General features: G+C 37.9%; 2 protein-coding genes across 3 annotated transcripts in view; one reads left to right on the plus strand and one right to left on the minus strand.

Moving 5' to 3' along the window:
• Nucleotides 1-14,384, minus strand: part of fyco1b (FYVE and coiled-coil domain autophagy adaptor 1b) — a 31,652-nt gene extending 17,268 nt beyond the window's left edge. For both annotated transcript variants that reach the window (XM_065276692.1, XM_065276691.1), the window contains exons 1-12: nucleotides 14,295-14,384; nucleotides 13,727-13,827; nucleotides 12,983-13,089; nucleotides 11,057-11,182; nucleotides 7,167-7,273; nucleotides 6,344-6,487; nucleotides 5,976-6,069; nucleotides 3,412-5,604; nucleotides 3,081-3,173; nucleotides 1,925-2,043; nucleotides 1,322-1,489; nucleotides 860-1,003 (exon numbers count right to left, since the gene is read on the minus strand). In XM_065276692.1, coding sequence (XP_065132764.1) covers nucleotides 860-1,003; nucleotides 1,322-1,489; nucleotides 1,925-2,043; nucleotides 3,081-3,173; nucleotides 3,412-5,604; nucleotides 5,976-6,069; nucleotides 6,344-6,487; nucleotides 7,167-7,273; nucleotides 11,057-11,182; nucleotides 12,983-13,089; nucleotides 13,727-13,778 — 3,347 coding nt within the window. In that variant the 5' untranslated portion in view covers nucleotides 13,779-13,827; nucleotides 14,295-14,384. The remainder of the gene's footprint in view (nucleotides 1-859; nucleotides 1,004-1,321; nucleotides 1,490-1,924; nucleotides 2,044-3,080; nucleotides 3,174-3,411; nucleotides 5,605-5,975; nucleotides 6,070-6,343; nucleotides 6,488-7,166; nucleotides 7,274-11,056; nucleotides 11,183-12,982; nucleotides 13,090-13,726; nucleotides 13,828-14,294) is intronic.
• A 1,329-nt stretch (nucleotides 14,385-15,713) lies between these two features.
• On the plus strand, nucleotides 15,714-17,811 carry LOC135767109 (chemokine XC receptor 1-like). Its single transcript, XM_065276738.1, has 2 exons — nucleotides 15,714-15,855; nucleotides 16,126-17,811. Exon 2 carries the CDS (start codon nucleotides 16,142-16,144, stop codon nucleotides 17,222-17,224), a length of 1,083 nt encoding a protein of 360 aa, XP_065132810.1. The 5' UTR covers nucleotides 15,714-15,855; nucleotides 16,126-16,141; the 3' UTR covers nucleotides 17,225-17,811.
• Nucleotides 17,812-19,520: the final 1,709 nt, after the last annotated feature.

A 19,520-nucleotide genomic window follows, 5' to 3' on the forward strand; every position in this document is an offset into this window, starting at 1 on the left:
CCTGCCCTGAACTTGGACTGGATTACGATTACGACTGCTTTCTGCCTGCCCCGATCTTGGACTGATTAACGTTTACGATTGCTTGCCGCCTGCCCCGAACCTGGTCTGTTATATGTTTATGATTACTTGGATGTGCCCATTGTTTACTATTGTTTGCTGTTTGAAAACATCAATAAAGAGTTGCAAATGGAACCTAACCTGTCAGTCTCGTCACACCCATAGAGACCCATTCATTTTACTGGATGTGGCCAACTGCTCAACATCACTACTTTCGTAAAAAAAAAATTTGAATTTATGTTTATATAAACATTAGAAAGGACATTAAAAATAAAAATAGTAGAATTTTTTGTAGTTTTCGAAATGCATTTTAAATGCATTTTTACCCCCAAAGGGACTAAGTGACATATTTTACGCCTCTTTAGAACAACCGAATCAAGCCCAGTTTTTTTATATGAATCTTGACAGATAATCTGGAAAAGTCACAAAATCTTATTCCACTGAGATGAAGGGAACCATGTTTTTAAACTAAAGAAAAGTGGCTTGGGGGTAGGATTGACCCCAAGGGTCTTATTAGGGTTAAGCATCGTTTAGAACCCTTTGAAGCTGCATTAAAACTTTAAACTGTTGAGGTCCACTAAAGTCCACTATATGGAGAAAAATCCTCCATACTTTCTTTATGACTGAACAAAGAAAGACATAAACATCTTGGATGACATGAGGGTGAGTAAATTATCAGATTTTTATGAAAGTGGAATAATGCTTTAAAGAAACAGCACAGAAAAAAACAAGAACACATTTACACATGCATCTAGCTGTATATGATCACAAGAATGTGCCCTGTACAAAACTATTTCATTACCCGCAGTTGTATTTGCGCAGGGTCCAGCCAAATTGGCTACGGCAGGTAAGACAGTATGTGACGTCTCGGTCTGTTTGTTCTTCTGCCCTCAGTTTCTGCTCAAACTCCAGCGCATCCGACTTCTGCCACAATGCATCTTTTTCCCTACACAGAAGTTATACAAAACAGTTACATTTGCATGTGTTTATGTGGCAGATCCTATTATACAAAGTGACGTACAAAATATAACATTTGGTCTGAGGAAAGCTATGTTTGAATAGGAAGAGAAACATTTATATTAAATACATAAGCAAAGTTAGAATGCAGACAGTTAAATGCAAAGTGAAGAACGATTTTTTAACTATTTGGCAAATGCAATGGCCTTTTCATTTAAATATAAGTTATAAGAAAAGAATATATGTGTTTAGATTAAAATGTGACTACAGTTTCCAGGTCACACTAGGAAGGCACAGAAGCCGACACCTTATAAGTTCAATAAGTCGCTCTTCCAGGTTCCTCTTGGTGCGGTAAAGGTCATCTATCTCAGCAGACATCCTCAGCTCAAGGGTTTGCTTCTCCATCGCACTTCTGCTCAAGTTCACACCCAGCTCATGACAGGACTGCTGGGCAAGAGCCAACTGCTCCTCAGCTCTGATAGAAAGCCACAGAACAGACCAATAAGCATTTAGTAAGCCTAGCAGATTGTGAAATTAATCCTGTTATTGATGTACAGTGTGAACATCAGTACAGATCACTGTGCACTAGATACTGAACAAGTCAATAACTGTTTTTTACGTAAATAAATACATATATTCACATATTTATTTAACAGCTGTATTTACAATACAAAATGCAAATCTGTACATAAGTTCCTAGATGTATATTTTTCCTTCAATTGTTTTAATGTTCCTCTTTCTTGTCATATATGTATATATGTACCCAGAGCTCCTGTAAAAAACCACAACAAATAACTTGTGTGTGTGTGTGCACACTTGGCAAATAAACCTCATTCCGATTCTGATGCACTTTGCGGTTATTTGTTTACAGTTCTGGACTCCCTGAAAAGAAGTACAGAAAATCTCTTACCTGGATAAGTTCTCTCTGAGGGTTTTTATCTGTTCCTCTTTCTGATTAATAATGGTTTCAGAATTGCCGATGAGGGTGTCGTTCTTTTTAATCATCTGACTGTAGTCGCTGTTGACAGACTTTAAAACACAAACATACATGAGAAAGAATCCCACATGTACACTCAAAAAAATACTGGGTTATTTTCAACCCAGCACTGGGTCAAAAAGGGACGAGCCCAGACGTTGGGTTAAAATAACACAGAAAATGTTTATATTTGACCCAACAATGGGTTAAAACAACATCTTTGCGTAGGTTAAATTACAACTAGGGATGCACCGATAGGATTTTTTGGGGCCGATACCGATTTAAACAGACAACTTCTGGTCGATACCGGTGCCGATACCGATATTAAACACTTGTATACAATCCTATACAGTTGGTCTATTAGCTAGTTTATTTCTGAATCAAATATTTTAACTAAACATGGATTGGATCTAATTAACATTCGACTGACCAACATAATAAGAGAGGTACAAATTAAGCTAAAACAAATATAATAAGACAACATGACAGCCTTCAAAAGGTGTTTTTTGCTATTCAGCATTTATTTTATTAACAACATTAACTCATTTTTTTTTTTTTACATGGATTTCTTTATGCAGTTAATTAATAAACAATCAGTATCGGCCTTTCTCGTGCTATTGCCGATATGCCGATGGTTTCAAATTCATCAAAAATCGGCCGATAAATATCGGCGGCCGATACATCGGTGCATCACTAATTACAACCCAACAGGCTTGGCTCGTCTCTTGTTGACTCAAACGCTGGGTTGAAAATAACCCAGCATTTTTTTGAGTGTAGCCTAAAGACTTCTAATCTTTAAGCATCTTGTAATTTCGTTCAGCATCAATTTATGATAAGTGAGTCATGATAATTGTTATGGCATCAATGTTCAATGAATTTCGTAATTAGAAATAATTATTTTGCTCAAACTATTTGTTCATTAGCCCAACAGGGTCTGCTTTAAAAGTTCATTGGGGTCAAAGGTAACATTTTACAGATTGAATGCACTGTAGGTTACTTTGGAATGGATAAAAGCATCTGCCAAATGCATAAATGCAAAAGAATCCTTAACATCCATCAAGAGTATAATGACATGATCATAATACTGTACCTCCAGCTCTGACACTTTGGAGTCAAGACTTGACACTTTCTCAAGTTCAATATCCAGCTTCTTTCTCAGTTCATCCAGGTCTTCATTTAGACCCTTCACAAAGACAATGGAAAAAGCAGTTAAACCCAAACCTAATGCACTTATGCGCGTGGTACAATCATCTATGGATTAATAAATGTTGTAGCGGCTGGCATTACTGATGCACATGCAAAAATAACCCAGGACAGTGATTCCTATAAAGTTGCACCTTGCAATACAGTAAGACCTTTGAAAAAAGGTTGTCAAAAAATTAATTGTGCTTCCATTTATGAGAAATGTTGACCTCCATTACCTGCACTTGGATTTCGTGTTGTGCAGCTTCATCGCTTAGCTGGGACTTCAGAGTGTCCATTTCTCGTTGTCGGATCTCCTGAAGGCTCTTGACTTCTTCTTTGGCCTGTTCAAGTTGCTCCTGCAATTCCTGCATGGTTTTTGGGAGTCCCTCAGTCTGCTTAAGCTGCTCTTGGAGTCTTGCATTATCTTTACTCATGGCTTCCACAGATTCACTCAAACTTCGCACCTCCTCCTGTGCTGCCTTCTGCTGCTCCTCCAGTTTAGTAGAGAGCTCCTCCCATCTCAGCTTAGCCTCCTCGTTTTGCCCCTTCAGCATGCAGAGGTGAACCCCAAGCTCTGCTGTTTCTGTGTTGGCTCTGTGTAGGGCCTCACGAGCCTCTCTGTTCTCAAGCATCAGTGTGTCATTGTGTTTCTTCAACACTTGAAGCTCTTCCCGCATGGTATTCATCTCCGTCTGGAGTCTCTCTTGGGTTTTGGCCCCCGTATCCCTTTCCTTTACCAGGGCTCCTTCTCTTTCTTGGCAACGCAGAAGTTCCTCTACGTGTCTGTGTTTTAGTTCTTCCAACTGAGTCTTAAGTTGCTCCGTCTGAGCCTGAAGGTCTTCTCTAGAGGTTTCTGTTACCTCTTGCAGAGCCTGGATCTTCACTCTCTCCTCTGAGCTCACCAACAGCTGTGCCCTGAGCTCCAAAACCTCCTCCTGAAGTCTACAAACTTCCTTCATGTTGAGCTCCAGTTGGGCCTCAGCTAGAGCCAACCTAGAAGTGGACTCTCTATTATCAGAGCTTGAGGATTCTTTGGTCTCCTGTAGGTGACTACAAGAAATATTGTTCTCTTTGGCATCTGCAGCACCGTCTAGTTCTTCCAACTTTGGTATACTCTTTTCTTTTCCATCTGCTGCCAGTTCTTTGTGCTCAGTTTCCAACTTCGTCAATGCCACCTCTGTTTTCTCATTCTTCACCTGGCCATTCGATATGCAGTTTTCTAGGTGTTGGTTATCCACTGTCAATCCAGCAGACTCCAATCTGGTTCTCAACTGAGCTTCTGATGTCTGTGCTGTAATCAGCTCTCTCTGTAGAGCAGCATTGGTTTGGGCCAGCTCCTTGCTGCTTTCTTCGTTTCTTTTAACAGTTTGGATCAGCTTGGCGTTGATCTCCATTAAACTTGTGCACTGGTTCTTGTACTCCTCCAGCTTCTTGGCTTGTGCTTGCCAGCTCTGACTGTCTGCTGCCAATTGCTGGTTGTTCTTCTCTAGTTTCCGGACCTTCTGAGTGTTGTTGAGTAGCTCTGTCTCCTTCTCCTTAAGTTGCTCCTTAAGTGCACTTCTCTGTTGCAGCCCCTCTTGCGTCCTCCTCTTCAGCTCCTCCAGCTTGGACTCTTTGTCTTCTAGTGCACTCTGCAAGTCCTGTAGTTGTGTGTTGAGGTTACCCGCTTCACGCTCCTGGAGTGAGAGTGCACCCTGAAGGCTTTTTATGGTCATCTGCATCTCATCAGCCTGTTGCGTTTTGTCTGCTCGTTCCTTGTTGGCAGATGCAGTACATGCCTCCAGTTCACCTTCCACCTCCTTTAGTTTCACCTCCTGTTGCTTCAACTCCTGAGCAAGTCGCTCAGCCAGCCTGGAACAGTCATCTTTTTCTCGTTTTAACTCAATCCTTTCTTGTTCAGCTTCCTTTAGTTTGGTCAGGACCTCTTGGATTTTCCAGGCAGAGTCGCAGTAGCTGGCGGCCTGCTGTTCTTTTTCACTTAAAGCTCCGTCAAGCTTCGTCAGCAGCTCCATGTTCCTGTTTTCTGCGATGTTCAGCTTGGTTTCTAAGTTGCGTTCCGAAGCCTCTTGAACTCGGATAGCCTCCAGTTCCTGTGTGGTGGTATGGAGACGATCAGTGCACTCTCTGACAGCCTTAAACACCTCCTGCTCAGCCCCAGCTGAGCTTATGGACTGCCCTCTTTCCTTCTCTTGATTTGAACTTTTAAAAGCCAAAAGCTGGTCCTCTAGATCCTTGATCACAGCCCTCAGATCAGTTGATTCTTTGGTGAGCAGCTGGATCTTCTTCAGGAGCTCCTGTTGTTTCAGCTCAGACTGGTCAAGCTCAATGCGGAGGTCCTCAGAAGCATTACAGGAGAGCTCACCCAACTCCCCTAAATCACCTAGAAGACTGGAACTGAAATCCTGGCCTGAAATAAACTCCTGAGGTTGCTGCAGGAAGGAAAATGCCAGATTGACGTTTATAGACATTGACTATACAACAGCATTCTAGTAGCTAGAAAATGTAACCCAATATAAGCACATCAAACAAACATTTTCTCAGATTGGTCTATTGCTGATACTGATTGTTATTAAACTATTAGTATTTTTGGACTTAGTACAATGTCAAATCAGTGATGCTAACAAAGGAAACTTTAAATACAGTACTCTGCAAAAGTCTAGGCATGTTAGTATTTTTACCTCAAAAATAATATTTATTTATTTAATATGAGTCTGCTTAAAGCCAGTGCTCCACACAGAGATCAAAACTGAGAGGACGAAGAAAATCAAAGGTTTTAAGAGTGTCTAATGTGGCAACGAACCTGTGAGTAACTGCTGGCCAGACTGTTGACACTGGAGCAGCGACTGGGTGGTTTCCACACATGGGCAGATGAGACTGCTGATCCCAGAGTCTTCCTGTATGTGTAACATGCACAAAACAAACATGTCCTTTGTCTTGCTCATTTGTTTTATTAAGATAATCTGGGCATGAATTACACGGGATGTAGAGTTAGATGTGGGAAGACACTTTAGCCCATCCCCGTTGTCCTATTAAAGCCAACTGCTCATTCAGTAGAAAAACCAATGTAACGCACAGATTGCTGGCTAAATGTTATGCGTGAAACTTTAAACGTTACTTGTGTAATACCATTGCCATACACCTGTCAAAGGGTTAATCATCATGAATTACCTGGCAAAGGTGGGCCAGTCAGAGTCAAGGTCATGACCCCTGGATGCTACATCAAACTGTATCTCATTGAGTTCATACAGATGGTTGATGATATCGATGTTAAGATGGGACTTCAGGAATGGACTGCGTTCATAATACCACGTACTGTGGATAATAAAAAAAGCAGATGAAAACCTTATTTCTAAAAGATTTTATGTTTGCTGTGCATTCCTGTCAATCTGCAGTCTTTGGGTAGCATGGTACAATAACTGTGTGGTATGTATTACAACAAAAAATGCTGACATTACATCTCTGCATGCTATAAGAGAGGAAGCAGTAAAGTTTTACTTGTTTCAAGAGAAATGAAAGCGAGCTAAGGAAGAGAAATGAAATTGTGGGAGTGTGACGTACTGTGTGCATACACTTTACAGACACTTTACAAAAACATATATGCATTAATATATATGCACTAATGCTTTAATACTATACATTTCAGTGACCATGTTGTCATATCCGTGCATTAAAATCATACATGCATGTTTAATTGTAGACTTTTTTTGTCTAAAGCTTTAAAAGTGTGCTAGTAGAGCTAACTTCTCTTTTCATTTTACATTATTATCATGCGAAATTCAAACTTAAAGAAGCAAAAGTAGTTGCAGTTTCTACCAAAGTGATTGTTTACAAGTTTGGCAAAACTTGATGTGCAACCATACTGCTACTTTCTCTTCATGATGTTTTCTTCTGTTTACGTTTTTAATGCCAAATTATGCATAAATACGAACATGTCGCAATCACACTCTACAAAGTACGATACAGATGGACGTCTATCAGGATAGTACATTACCATGTGATCTCGTAGTTCATAACACACTGCTGAAGAGTATCTGCCAGTCTCTGGTGCACAAGACAGTATCGTATGAAAGATCGCCCCTTCCCTAGAGACGTCTTTAGCTAAATCACAAATTAGACAGAAAAAGTTTAGCATTGAATAAACAAATTATATAAGACATCAATTACTTTATGATATCTGAGAATGTGTAAACTTTCTAAATAAGACATTAAAGGGTGGGTTCCCAGACAGGGTTTAGGTTAATTCAGGACTAGGCCTTATTTATATTAGAGAATTTAAAAAGTTTTTGCAAACAAACCTTAAGTATTAAAAAGAGACACTTCACTTTTTTGAAAATATGCTAATTTCCCAGTTTACCTAGAGTTAAACATTAGATTTTTCCCGTTTCTGAATCCATTCAGCCGATCTCCGGGTCTGGCGGTAGCACTTTTAGCATAACTTAGCACAATCCATTGCATCTTATTAGACCATTAGCATTATGCTAAAAATGACCAAAATGTTTCAATATTTTTCCTATTTAAAACTTGTCTCTTCTGTAGTTACATTGTGTACTATGACCGACGTAAAATTAAAAATTGCGATTTTCTAGGTAGATATGGCTAGGAGCATGATGCTAATGGTCTAATCAGATTCAATGGATTATGCTAAGCTATGCTAAAAGCGGTAGCGCCAGACCCGGAGATCAGCTGAATGGATTTCAAAATGGTAAAAATCAAATGTTTTACTCTAGGGGAGCTGTAAAATATAAAAAAAAGGTGAAGTGTCCCAGTGAGTACATTATCCATCAGCTAAGTTCAAAATTGCTACTAATTGCATATTGTGTATAAGCAGATAACTATATACTGAAAGTCATGGTCCGTTCATACAAGACGCGAATGAAGGGTTAAGCGAAAGTGATTTACATATTAAGTCAAGGCAAAGATATCCTGCGGCGTGATCCTGGGCATCCTGGACATTTGACGCGTGTTGAAAAATCTGAACATCTTAATTACGATGTACCAAGCGGAGGCAGAAATACAAAACAATAATGGAGGACAAAATCCTTGTCGCTGTATGAGGACACCCGGAGCTGTACGACACATCTTCATATTTTTATAGAAACAGGAATAAAAAAGTGAGGAGGTCAGACAATCTGCTTTCTCCTCGAATTACGTGAGTTAACTTAAAATGTTCAAACGTCCAACTACACGCCAATTTATTGCTTCATTCACGTCTGCTATGAACGCACAGTAACGGTAACAAGTACAGTTTGTGGTATTTAATAATAATTTTAAGTCAATTGCTTTAATGCTGTCATCTGACAGTTATTGTCATTATTTATTTATTTACATACTTAAAATATCTCAAGTACATAGGTTACCTAGATTTACCTTTTGTTCATTTGACAAACATTGCATTTTGAGATACAGTATTCTGTGTATTATGCTCTGGATATAAACTGCACATTTTAGCTGAAGCAGTAAGACGTTCAACTTCAAGTGTTATATGCATACTGACAAAAGTAGTACAGTAGTATGCGATTTCAAATGTCTGTCTTTTGGACACTACTGTCAGGAAAGCAGATGGAGGATTACAGTGGGTGACCAGAGAACATAAGGACAGCAGATGGAAACATCAGACTGCAGTTAATGCTGGATTTCTGAAGTCATTCTGGATTCAAGACACTTACAAAACATTTTTCTTATAACATTTTTTTGTAGAAATCCCAAGGGTACCCTGTATCCAACTTTTGGCATCTTCTACATTTATATTCATGCATTTCGCATACGCCTTTATCCAAAGCTACAGTCAATTTAAAGTATTTTATTTGTATATGTGTCACAACTGAAAAAAAGCTGATTTTTTATGCCAAAAATCATAAAAAAATTAAGATCATGTTCCATGTAGATATTTTGTAAATTTCCTACCATAAATATATAAAAAAATTATATTTATTATTAGTAATGTGTTTTCAAGAATTTCATTTGGACAACTCTATAAGGCGATTTTCTCAATTTATTTGCACCTTTGAATTAGTTTTATCAAATACCGTCCTGTCCTAACAAGCCATACATTAATGGAAAGCTTATTCCATTAAAAATGTACCCTTATAACTGGTTTCGTGGTCCAGGTTCACACATTTCTGTATATATTGTGTGCAACACAACTTAAGGAGTTCACCTGACTGTGTTGTGAAAACTACAGAAACACAATGATCAGTCTGCTTTCACAAAATGGTTTGGAAAATAAATAACTAGTTTAATTTTCAATGGAGAGTGCTGCTAGGCTGTTGCCAAGGTACCCAGGCTGGTTGCTACAATGAGTGGTGTTTAGTCCATCCCAATATTTTGGTTCCTAGTTTTTGCTCAGGTTCCTCATTCAGTGTAAGTCACCGTGATCCTATTTCATCATATGCCTTAAGTCCAATTCCTCAGAAAAGTACATCAAACAAGCCTCAAAAATATGACATATCACATGTCTGTAGGATGAAATGACCTAATACATTCAATACACCGATGAGTAATGCTTACTGTATGGTTTGGGGTTGGTTTTAATGTATAACCCTAAGCATGGGCAAAAGCAATAGTGATGTCTGCAAGTCTTTGGTTATTGAACAATGCTAATTAGGGATGTTAACAATTAATCGATCTTCGATTAATTGTCGATAAGAATTTACTCGATAAAACTTAACGATTGTTGAAAAACAAGATCATGCACGTGTGTGCGGCGCCTGCGCAAAACACATTCAGTCAGAGAAAAAAAATTAAGCGAGCGCGCAAAAGTTAAACTACTAGCTATGATCACAACGATGCTCGATGCCAAGCACACGCATGTGCTTTTTAACGTCATGCGAGACGAGGCTGGCTGGCTGCCAACGCAACGAAATGACATCCGCAGTGGATCTGAGAGGGTCCGATGCAGAAAATGGAAATACGTTTAGGATACTGAAAGCAAAGACCCTATTCAGGGAAGCCTGCAAGATTAGCATAGCAACGCTGCTACATACAGAGAAGGAGACCAGAAGCCGTTTTTAATGAACAGATTAAAATGTAATCTTAAATTATGGCAAGAAACTGTCAAATGTAACTGACTGTCGTTACACCCTGAATGCCCGCAACATATATCACTGATCATCATTATTATTGACTGGCTGAGGCGCTGCGTGTTTTCTAATGGAAGGTTGCCATCTCCGTAATATAAGCATCTTTGCTGAAAGTACGTCTAAGCTGAGGTGACGACGAGAAAAGTGCACTTCGTGTGCTTCTTGGATATAATTACAAACAGTGTATCAACGACTCGGAACGCGAGGTAAACAACTTGATAAATGATAATAAAACATTATTATTTTGACATGGACTTTCATGCGTCTGTTGCAGAGTGCCCATGTGAGGCGGAGTTATACACTGTGTCTATTAGTCATTATATTTCATTACGAGATAAGTTTAAATTGATGTTTTTATCAAAACAACAACTACATTGACTCATTTTACAATCCCACTAGCATGTTATTTAGACAAAATAAAATCTTTTAATTCGCGTGAGGAAGCTGTCGTTTTTATGCACACTTTTATGTCATTGGCTATATGCCACTGCAGTGAAGGCTTATTGCACTATTACTGTTAACGATTATTCGATTGATTGATCGTTAATTTAAATGATCATCGAATATGGGAAATTGCATAAATTGACATCCCTAATGCTAATGCTAGTCTAACAACCACAGCACATGACCAACCTGCTGCGTCTGATATGGGAGGAGCAAAAGACAATGAATGTCATGATGTGAGAAAACCAATATAATAAATCTACGATGAAAAAAACGAGAAGATAGGGCAGAGCCAAACACGCACTGGCTGAAGATGTGTGTTGTCCAGCAGAGGTGTGGCCTCATGTTGTGGATTTACCTCAGGGATTGATTTGACAAAGCGAATGCCGTCATTAGCTCCTTTAATCTTGGCCAAACAGTCACAGAAATAATCCCAGTAGTCTTTCCTCGCTCTCAGGAATGTAAGCTTCTCCTTTTGGTCAAACTGGACAAAACAGCATAAGGGTTACAGCACAAACTCTGAATGAACAAGGCACATTTATGATTTACGATAAAGTGGTTTACCCATAAAACCTGAAGGAACTATTTATTTTCCTTAGCATTACTAAATAGCTTTCTGCATGCTGGTTATCCTTATTTACTTTTTTATTTATTACAAACCCTAAAGTCTTTTTACACAAAATACACGGAAAATACACGGAAAAAGCGTCCGGGATTTGCCCTGGATCGTTTTATTTTTGGTTCATTCACACTTCCAATGAGTACGTTTACATTCACAAAATAAACCGGGTATGCAGAAAACTGTGTTTACATGGAATTTGGAGATTTGTGAAGTTTCTCGCAGGCAGTGATGTCACTGCATATAGTACATATAGTCGTTTAAAAAGCAGACGGGAAATCTGTCTTAAGCTATTCTTTTGTATCCCTTCTCGTGTCTACAGAACCTGTAAATGTAACATGCTAATTTTCGCAGTTTCTCCGCCAACTGCTTTAGTTGAGCGGAGACTTTAATGCATTACTTTCCACTAACTTGCGCGTGTAATGGTTTATCTTTCACACGCGAAGACATGCGCACATGAAAAAAAACTGCGAGAAAGCCAGTTAAGGTCTTTACATGCAATGGGAATCGGCGTTTTACGCATTTACATGACCCCACACGTTATCAGTTTATTAAGAATAATCGTCAAAGAGCTGAACCATAACTTCTTATTGCGATGACATGCGTGTCCTTACCCGGCACGCCTCTTACGGCATTGTTTATTCTGCCTCCTGTTCACACAGGATGCTTTCTGTGAATGTTACGGCAATGTTACTAGGTCCTCTTCACAGAAGTGATCCCAGAACATTTATTGTGTGTTTGTGTTCACACAGAATTCAATTTTAAGAAGTCCTGTGTGAATGGGGTTTAACACTGGAACCTATGGAATAATTCAGTGTTTCCCATACATTGATTTATCTGTGGCGGGCCGCCACAGAATCAATACTGGCTGCCACAAATAGATTTTCCTGATTCCCATTTACATTTTAATTTTACTATTTATTCATTGTAACAGCAACCGTGTATTCTTTCATATTTCTGAATTTGCAACAAATTGTCTGCGCTATACGCTACTGTATATACAATAAAACTACCACTCGTATTTAAAATAAAAAAGCGCTCAAAACGCAACAACATTGATGAGAAGAGCAACATCAGTACGGCCTCAATGTAAATTTATGATGATTTTGTCAGATCAGGGCGCGTTTTTAGCAGCAGTTAAAGAAAGAAACAAGGAGTTATTGGTTCGTGGGTCGTTACTGAGTCCTGTTTAGTCACTTTTTTATAGACAACAGAGCAAAGAATATGTAAAATAGCATTCAGTTGTGTTAAAATGCAATATAAAGTGACAGATTAAAACAAGAAGACAATAAACTCAGTTGGGATTATATATGGTCTATCTGTGTTCTTCCAGTCATGTCGGGTATTTTAATAACCAATACAGTATATTTATTATAATGCAACGCTTATAAACATAGCCTTTAGCACTGTAGAATACAATAACTTTATATTATAGTTTCATTTTGTGATCCAAAGCCACATCAGCTCACATATGGTTATTTAAAACACTCGAATTCTGTTATAAAGTTTGTAGCAAAAACATGGTTTTAATTCCACTATTTGTTGTGTTTTGATGGTAGATTATTATTATTATACTCTTAGATTATCTTGTCCCAGGCCCAGGCAAGACTGTCAGCTGGCCTGTATGTATATATATATATAAATATTTCAAAGACTGTGTCATACTTGCAGCAGATACTCCAGTTTATAGCAGAACTTGTGAAGGTTCGGGCTGTCGTCTGTGATGGGCTCTCCTGTCTCACTGTGTTCTTTGCTCAGCTCAGAAACTGCATCTGCGCAAAAAAAACATTTGGACGAGCATTGTGTTAGCAGGACAAACGCCATGGGTTCCATCCATAAGGGAACACACATAATGATAAACAAAGCATCTGCTAAATGTAATAAAAGTATGTACAGTACAGTATATAACGCAGAGTCAATAATCACCAACACCCCATAAGCAAAAATAACTACAACCAAATACATTCAGTAGTTTTTTACAGCATGAGTGTTTCACACCAAAGTCTAAGCATTTGCTAAGGTATGCAAGGTGTACATTTTTTAATACATGTGGGGCTGAAACCCATGACCGATTGCAATGATAATAACTCAATGCTCTACCAGTTGAGCTACATTGACTTATCAACATTGATCTTGACAGAACGGATGTCGTCTTACTGTATCAAATGTCACAGGTTATGGACACATGAGTAAATGTAACACTGCATAAACAGCTAAAATATTTATTAAACACATCGATATTGTCATAATATTAGGTTTTGTGATTAAATGACAATACAGCAGAGTGCACAGCAGTGTCTCTTTAAAGGATCTTGGGCAAATATCAAGCTAGTCAGTTCACATGACTGTTTAGATATTCAAGACATCACATGAGAAAGAGAGAGAGAAAAGAAAGAGGGCTGTCTGTACCATGTAGATCTCTTATTATTCTCTGCAGTTGATTTTCACCGACTGTACTCATGGTGGCTTTAATATGTTAGTGGTGATGTTTCATAAAATCAACATTGTGCCTGTAGGTTGAACAGAACAAGTGTTTTTATAATAAAGCAAACTATTTAGAAATGCCTAGAAGTTGTGAAGACAGCATCCTATATCTTTTTTTAAAAACGAAATATTTCAACTTATTTACCGTAATATAATAATAATAATAATTGGAGAATGTATTAATGTTCACAAAAGTTTAGTGAATACAAGTGATTGCAGGTGCATTAGGACCGTATTAGGTTAGATTTTGAATGAGGGAAAGTGCCCAACAAAAGAGTAAAAGATTCATTTATTACAATAAATCTGTTTAAAACACATCAATAAACATTCGATTTAAAATTAGCTGTAGATTAAAGAACCAGTCGCACCTGCTAACTTAAACTTCACAACTTTCTAGTAAACAACAGCGCTTAAATCATCATCATACGCTCACATGTTCTAAACAAGATTTAAAAAAGTAAATGAGAATGAATATATGTAAATAAAAACATACTTCATAAAGAAAGATGTTCTTCGCGATCGACTATTTACAGTAGATACAAACCCTGCAGCATTATGAGGTGGGTCACTATGATAAACTGACAGCACTCTCGTCCAATCACAGACGCAGGGTTTTGAACACGACGTTTGATTGGTTCGAACGTAGAGATAGTTTGGTTGCGCGGAACCGCCGTAAATGAAGGTATCCCGTGCTGAATAATGAGTGCTTTATTTGTTATTTTCGCAACATATTAACAAAATAGATTATATTTGCAATGTAGTTATCTTATTGGTACATAAACAATAAAAAGTGTGACATTTTATAAACAACTTTTGAATGTATGTTATTTTTTTTTTATTCGACTTATATTTATTCTTGTATTATTTTATGTCATTTATTTCATTTTTAATTAATGAGTATATACGTCACAAACATAAGACAAAAACATATAACTTAATATTTACAATAAAAAACGTATTATTTATTTTACTCAAGGAAAATCTAAACCCTAATAAAAAATTCCAGATAAGACCACCCAAGTTAACCATGGTTTTACAGTAAAAAAACAAACAAACAAAAAAACATGGATACTGTAGTAAAACCATGTTTTTGCTGATAGTAATCAATACACCAAAAAAACATGGTTACTTCACTTTTACCACAAAAAAAAAAAACATGGTTAATTTTCATTGGGGCAGCAAAAGCTGGTAGCTGGTTTAGCTGGTTTAAGGTGGCAATAGCTGGTTAAGCTGGTCCTCCAGCCTGGCAAAGCTGGACAAGCTGGTGGGCCAGCTTAAAAAGTGACCAAAACACAGCTAGACCAGATTAAAAAGTGACCAAAACACAGCTAGACCAGATTAAAAAGTGACCAAAACACACCAGCTTGCTAGACCAGCAAAACCAGCTAAAACTGGGAGACCAGCTAAAACCAGCCCACCAGCTTGGTCTTAGGATTTTTCAGTAGGGTAATCACATTCATGCATTTGGGAGATGCTTTAAGAGACTTACAGTGCATTAAATGTTTATCTGTAGGCCTGTGATGGGATTCGAACCCACGAATTAACACAACACAATGAACACATGGTAGGCCTATGTACCCTATTGCCTATATCAACTTAATTTAACAACTAGGGGAGGTCTTTGGGTTTGAGATACCTTATAAAATAGCCAACTTCCAATACCCTTATTACTAAACCTTAACTACTGATTACGTTAGAGTATTTATGACCCCCTTTTTGGTTTTTATTTTTTTTTGCAGGGTACAATGGGGGTGACAGTTTTTTTTTTTACAATTTGTGACTATAGCCTTGCTGTACCACATGTTATTTATGTTGGAGACTAATGCCTTTTTATTCAGGAACAGAGAATGTGCAGTGGGTTTTGTTTTTCAGGGTTATTATTTTTCATGGGGGATCTGAGCATTATTTTTTTATTTTTTTGGTATGTGCAGGTGAAACTCTAATAGGAACAGACACACATGATAAGGGTTTCAGTAATTTGAAAGGTTTCATCTGCAGACACCTGACTCAAGTACAGTTTTCTTTTGACAACATTACGAAAACTCATCTTAAAGGTAAAGTATTTTCATTTTTTATAGAATATATAATTATTTTCAACCCAACATTGGCTCAAAAGGGATGAACCCAAACCGTTATTATTATTTAACCTATAGGGTTGTTTTTCATTGCAAAATGGATGGGTTGTTGTAACGCATTGTTGGGTCAAACATAAACATTTTCTGGGTTAACTTAACCCAACGGCTTGGCTTGTCCCTTTTTGACCCAACAATTGGTAATATAACCCAGTTTTGTTTAAACTGAAAAAACTCTTTTTTGTTCCTCAGGTCCTGGTTGGGCAGCATGTATGAAATTAATGCAAGTGAATTTGAAATTGAAATTTATGACACTAATGACACTTATGAAGGTGATTATCCTGATGAGAGCTGTCAAAAGGCGAACGTGCTTCAATTTCGAGCGACTGTCACTCCAATCGTTTTCACCATAGTGGTTCTGTTCAGCTGTGTTGGAAACGCTTTGGTCTTGTGGGTCCTTGTAAAATACGAAAATCTAAAATCCTTGACCAACACGTTCCTGCTAAATCTGGCTCTCTCCGATCTGATTTTCACCTTTGGCCTGCCCTTTTGGGCCTACTATTACATGTACGGGTGGACTTTTGGAGATGTGGCATGTAAAGCTGTTAACTTTGTCTTTTACACCGGATACTACAGCAGCCTCATATTCGTCACAGTTCTGACCGTTCACCGTTACGTGGCCGTTGTGCACCCCATGTCAGTGCTCTTAACCAGGAAAAGTCTGCACTGCTATGTAGCATCCGTTGTCATCTGGGTTTGCAGTCTTGGTGTTGCATTCCCCTACTCCCATTTTCAAAGAGTGTCGGACCCTGGTGATGAGATGAATGATGAGATATATTCCACAGATAATATTAAAGATGTTTTCCAGCAATGTGAATTTGACCAACAGATTAACTGGAAGCTTACTGGTACATACTTGCAAAATGTTTTTTTCATTAGTGCATTCATAGTCATCAGTTTTTGTTATGCCGAAATCCTGTGGCGGCTGCATCGACCCACATCTCACACTCGCGCCAAGACTGTGTGGTTAATCCTCTGCATAGTGGTGTTTTTTTTCTTGGGTTGGGGACCGTACAATGTGGCTATATTTCTGGACTCTTTGATCTCATGGGGTATCTCTCCTTTCAATGATTGTGACGTCAGCACCTCTATAGACTATATGATGCACATCTCCCGGATGGTGGCTTTCTCTCACTGCTGCCTGAATCCTTTGTTTTACGTCTTCATGGGAATCAAATTTCGAAACCACCTGAAGAAAATGTTATGGACGGTTTGTAAGAAGGGCAGAGAGCCTCAGAACCGACACAGCCGACTCATTTATTCAAACGGTGAAGAAATATCCATGTATTAGCTACTCGTGTTTATGATTTATAATTGACAGAATGAAGTGTGAACTGGCCCTTTAAAACAGAGGGCTCAAATAGTGCCTGTAAAATTGCAAAATTATAAGAATTATTGTAAAGCATCTGTAATTGAATACAAATGATCATGAATTTTCCAAATGTTTATTTTAATAAAATTGCGTGGTAAAATGTAGTAAAAGCTGCAATGCAAAAAGTGTATAAAATATATAAAAAAACATTTTTATATACCTTTGCTATATACATTTACTGTTTTACAAAACAAATATTTGTTTTGCTTTATTTTCTCATGTTAAATGCATTAATATAAAAAATCTGCTTGGCAATTCCTTGCAAAAGTCAAGTTTTTACCCAAAGTTTGGAACCATACTGAAATCTCAGATGTAAATATTTGGTGGATTAAATACCCATGCAAAGTCCCTGTTAATGTTTTTTTAAAGCATTTTTTATTATTATTATTTTCCATAGTTAAGTATAGTGCAAATTTTTAGAATGTACATAACAAGGAAATGTCACATTGTCATAAATGTACAAATAAAACTTAAAATTAAATAAATATTAAATGTTGTTTAAAGAACTGTCCCTTTCTTCATTTGTTGGGTGTTATTGCTTCAGGTTTGTGCATTTTAATTTACAGAATTCCTAAAAGTAATTTTCTGTCACATCCATAATGTATGCATGTTTCCCTAATCTAAAATAGAAAACATGAGTTTAGGCTGATTTCTTTCTGATGTCTGAACTTGATCATTGGGAGCTTATGAAAACAGCTTTCTTGATTTCGCCAAGTGGTTGATGTCCTCAGGGCAACATTATGTACATGATGTACAAAGTACATTTAGTCTCCCACAAGGGGAAATTGGATTTGCAGCAATGCTCCAGATAAAATACATAAACATACAAACAACATTCACCAACAGAGACCAATCAGCAAAGATGGAATAACGACCCAAATTACATAATGTGCAATAACAGATAAAATACAAAACATGATGAAGTGCAAAAATGAAACTTATGCAAGTTATTACAAAGTGCTAAGTGCAGAGGTGTAAAAAGTACTCAAAAATGTTACTCAAGTGAAAGTACAAGTACTGAGTGTAAATTTTACTCAATTAAAAGTAAAAGTATCTGGCCAGAATCATACTTGAGTAAAAGTAAAAAGTACCACATTTAAATTGTACTTGAGTATTAAAAAAGTAAAAGTAACAGGAAAAATTTAAACTAGAGTTTCTTGTTTAAGCTTTTAATCTCTAAAAAAATGAAGTGAATGCACCACATACAGGGTTTTATCCTGCTTTACACTGTTTGTATTTAATTGTATTTCATTATCAAACTATAAAACAACCTAATTTCAGTATGCAACATGCTACTCAAAGTTTTGAAACCTCGAATTTAACTAAAGCTGATTTTCAAAATTGAGTATCAAGCATCTCACAGACAGCCAGTGCAGAAAGAGTTGTATTAGTTCTTGTTCACACTGTCAGTCCAAATCTGATTTTGGTGCATATTCGATTGGAACCCAATCACATTTAGAATGTGTGAACGGCCAAAAAACACATGAAATCTGTTTTTTTCTTTTCTGTTTCAAGCTATATCCAGAGGTGGTTTGAAATACTTTTCAAATCACATTTCCAGAAATACATTTAAGTCTGACCGCTCTGATCGTATTTTTGTAGCTTTTCGGTTACGTCATGCTGTTGCGTCACGTAAAATGTAAACACGATTGTTGTGCCAGTGTGACGTCATTGCCATAGAAACAGTGCAGATAATCCAGAAAATTGCAAAACCCTACAAGAAGCACAGATCGGATCTAAACAGTTGTTATACACAATGTGGACAGTGAGTCTGTCCAGTCAGACATGCAACAAAATCAGATTTGGACTGACAGCGTGAACAAGGTCTTAGTCTTGATAGAGAGGCTGCAAATAGCAGGGAACGTGAGCAGAGACTTCCTGGTGTCTGAAACTCAGGCCAGATATCCATCCAACTCTTTGCTGGCTTAATGTGTTGTCGCTTTCAAAGAAGCGAAAAAATCTTCTTCCGACGGGCCCAGTCGCGAATCTCTAGCCCTTTCTCGGGCCGAGATATGGTCAACCCTTCCCGGATTTTTACTTGGTCTTAGCTCAGGCACCTTAAGTCCAGGGCGTTCACCCTTCGGGTCCCTTATCCTACCCAAGAGGGCCTTTCCAACAAGCCACTCACGAGTCTCTAGCCCTTTCCCCGGCCGAGATACGGTGGTCCTTTCCCCGATTTTTTCCACGGCTGTAGCTCGGGCACCTTAAGTCCCCG

The sequence above is a fragment of the Paramisgurnus dabryanus genome, chromosome 6 (assembly GCF_030506205.2).
Source record: "Paramisgurnus dabryanus chromosome 6, PD_genome_1.1, whole genome shotgun sequence".
NCBI lineage: Eukaryota > Metazoa > Chordata > Actinopteri > Cypriniformes > Cobitidae > Paramisgurnus > Paramisgurnus dabryanus.

Coding starts and splice junctions, on each gene's coding strand:
- LOC135767109 (XM_065276738.1), top strand. CDS start 16,142: ATGTATGAAATTAATGCAAGTGAATTTGAAATTGAAATTTATGACACT.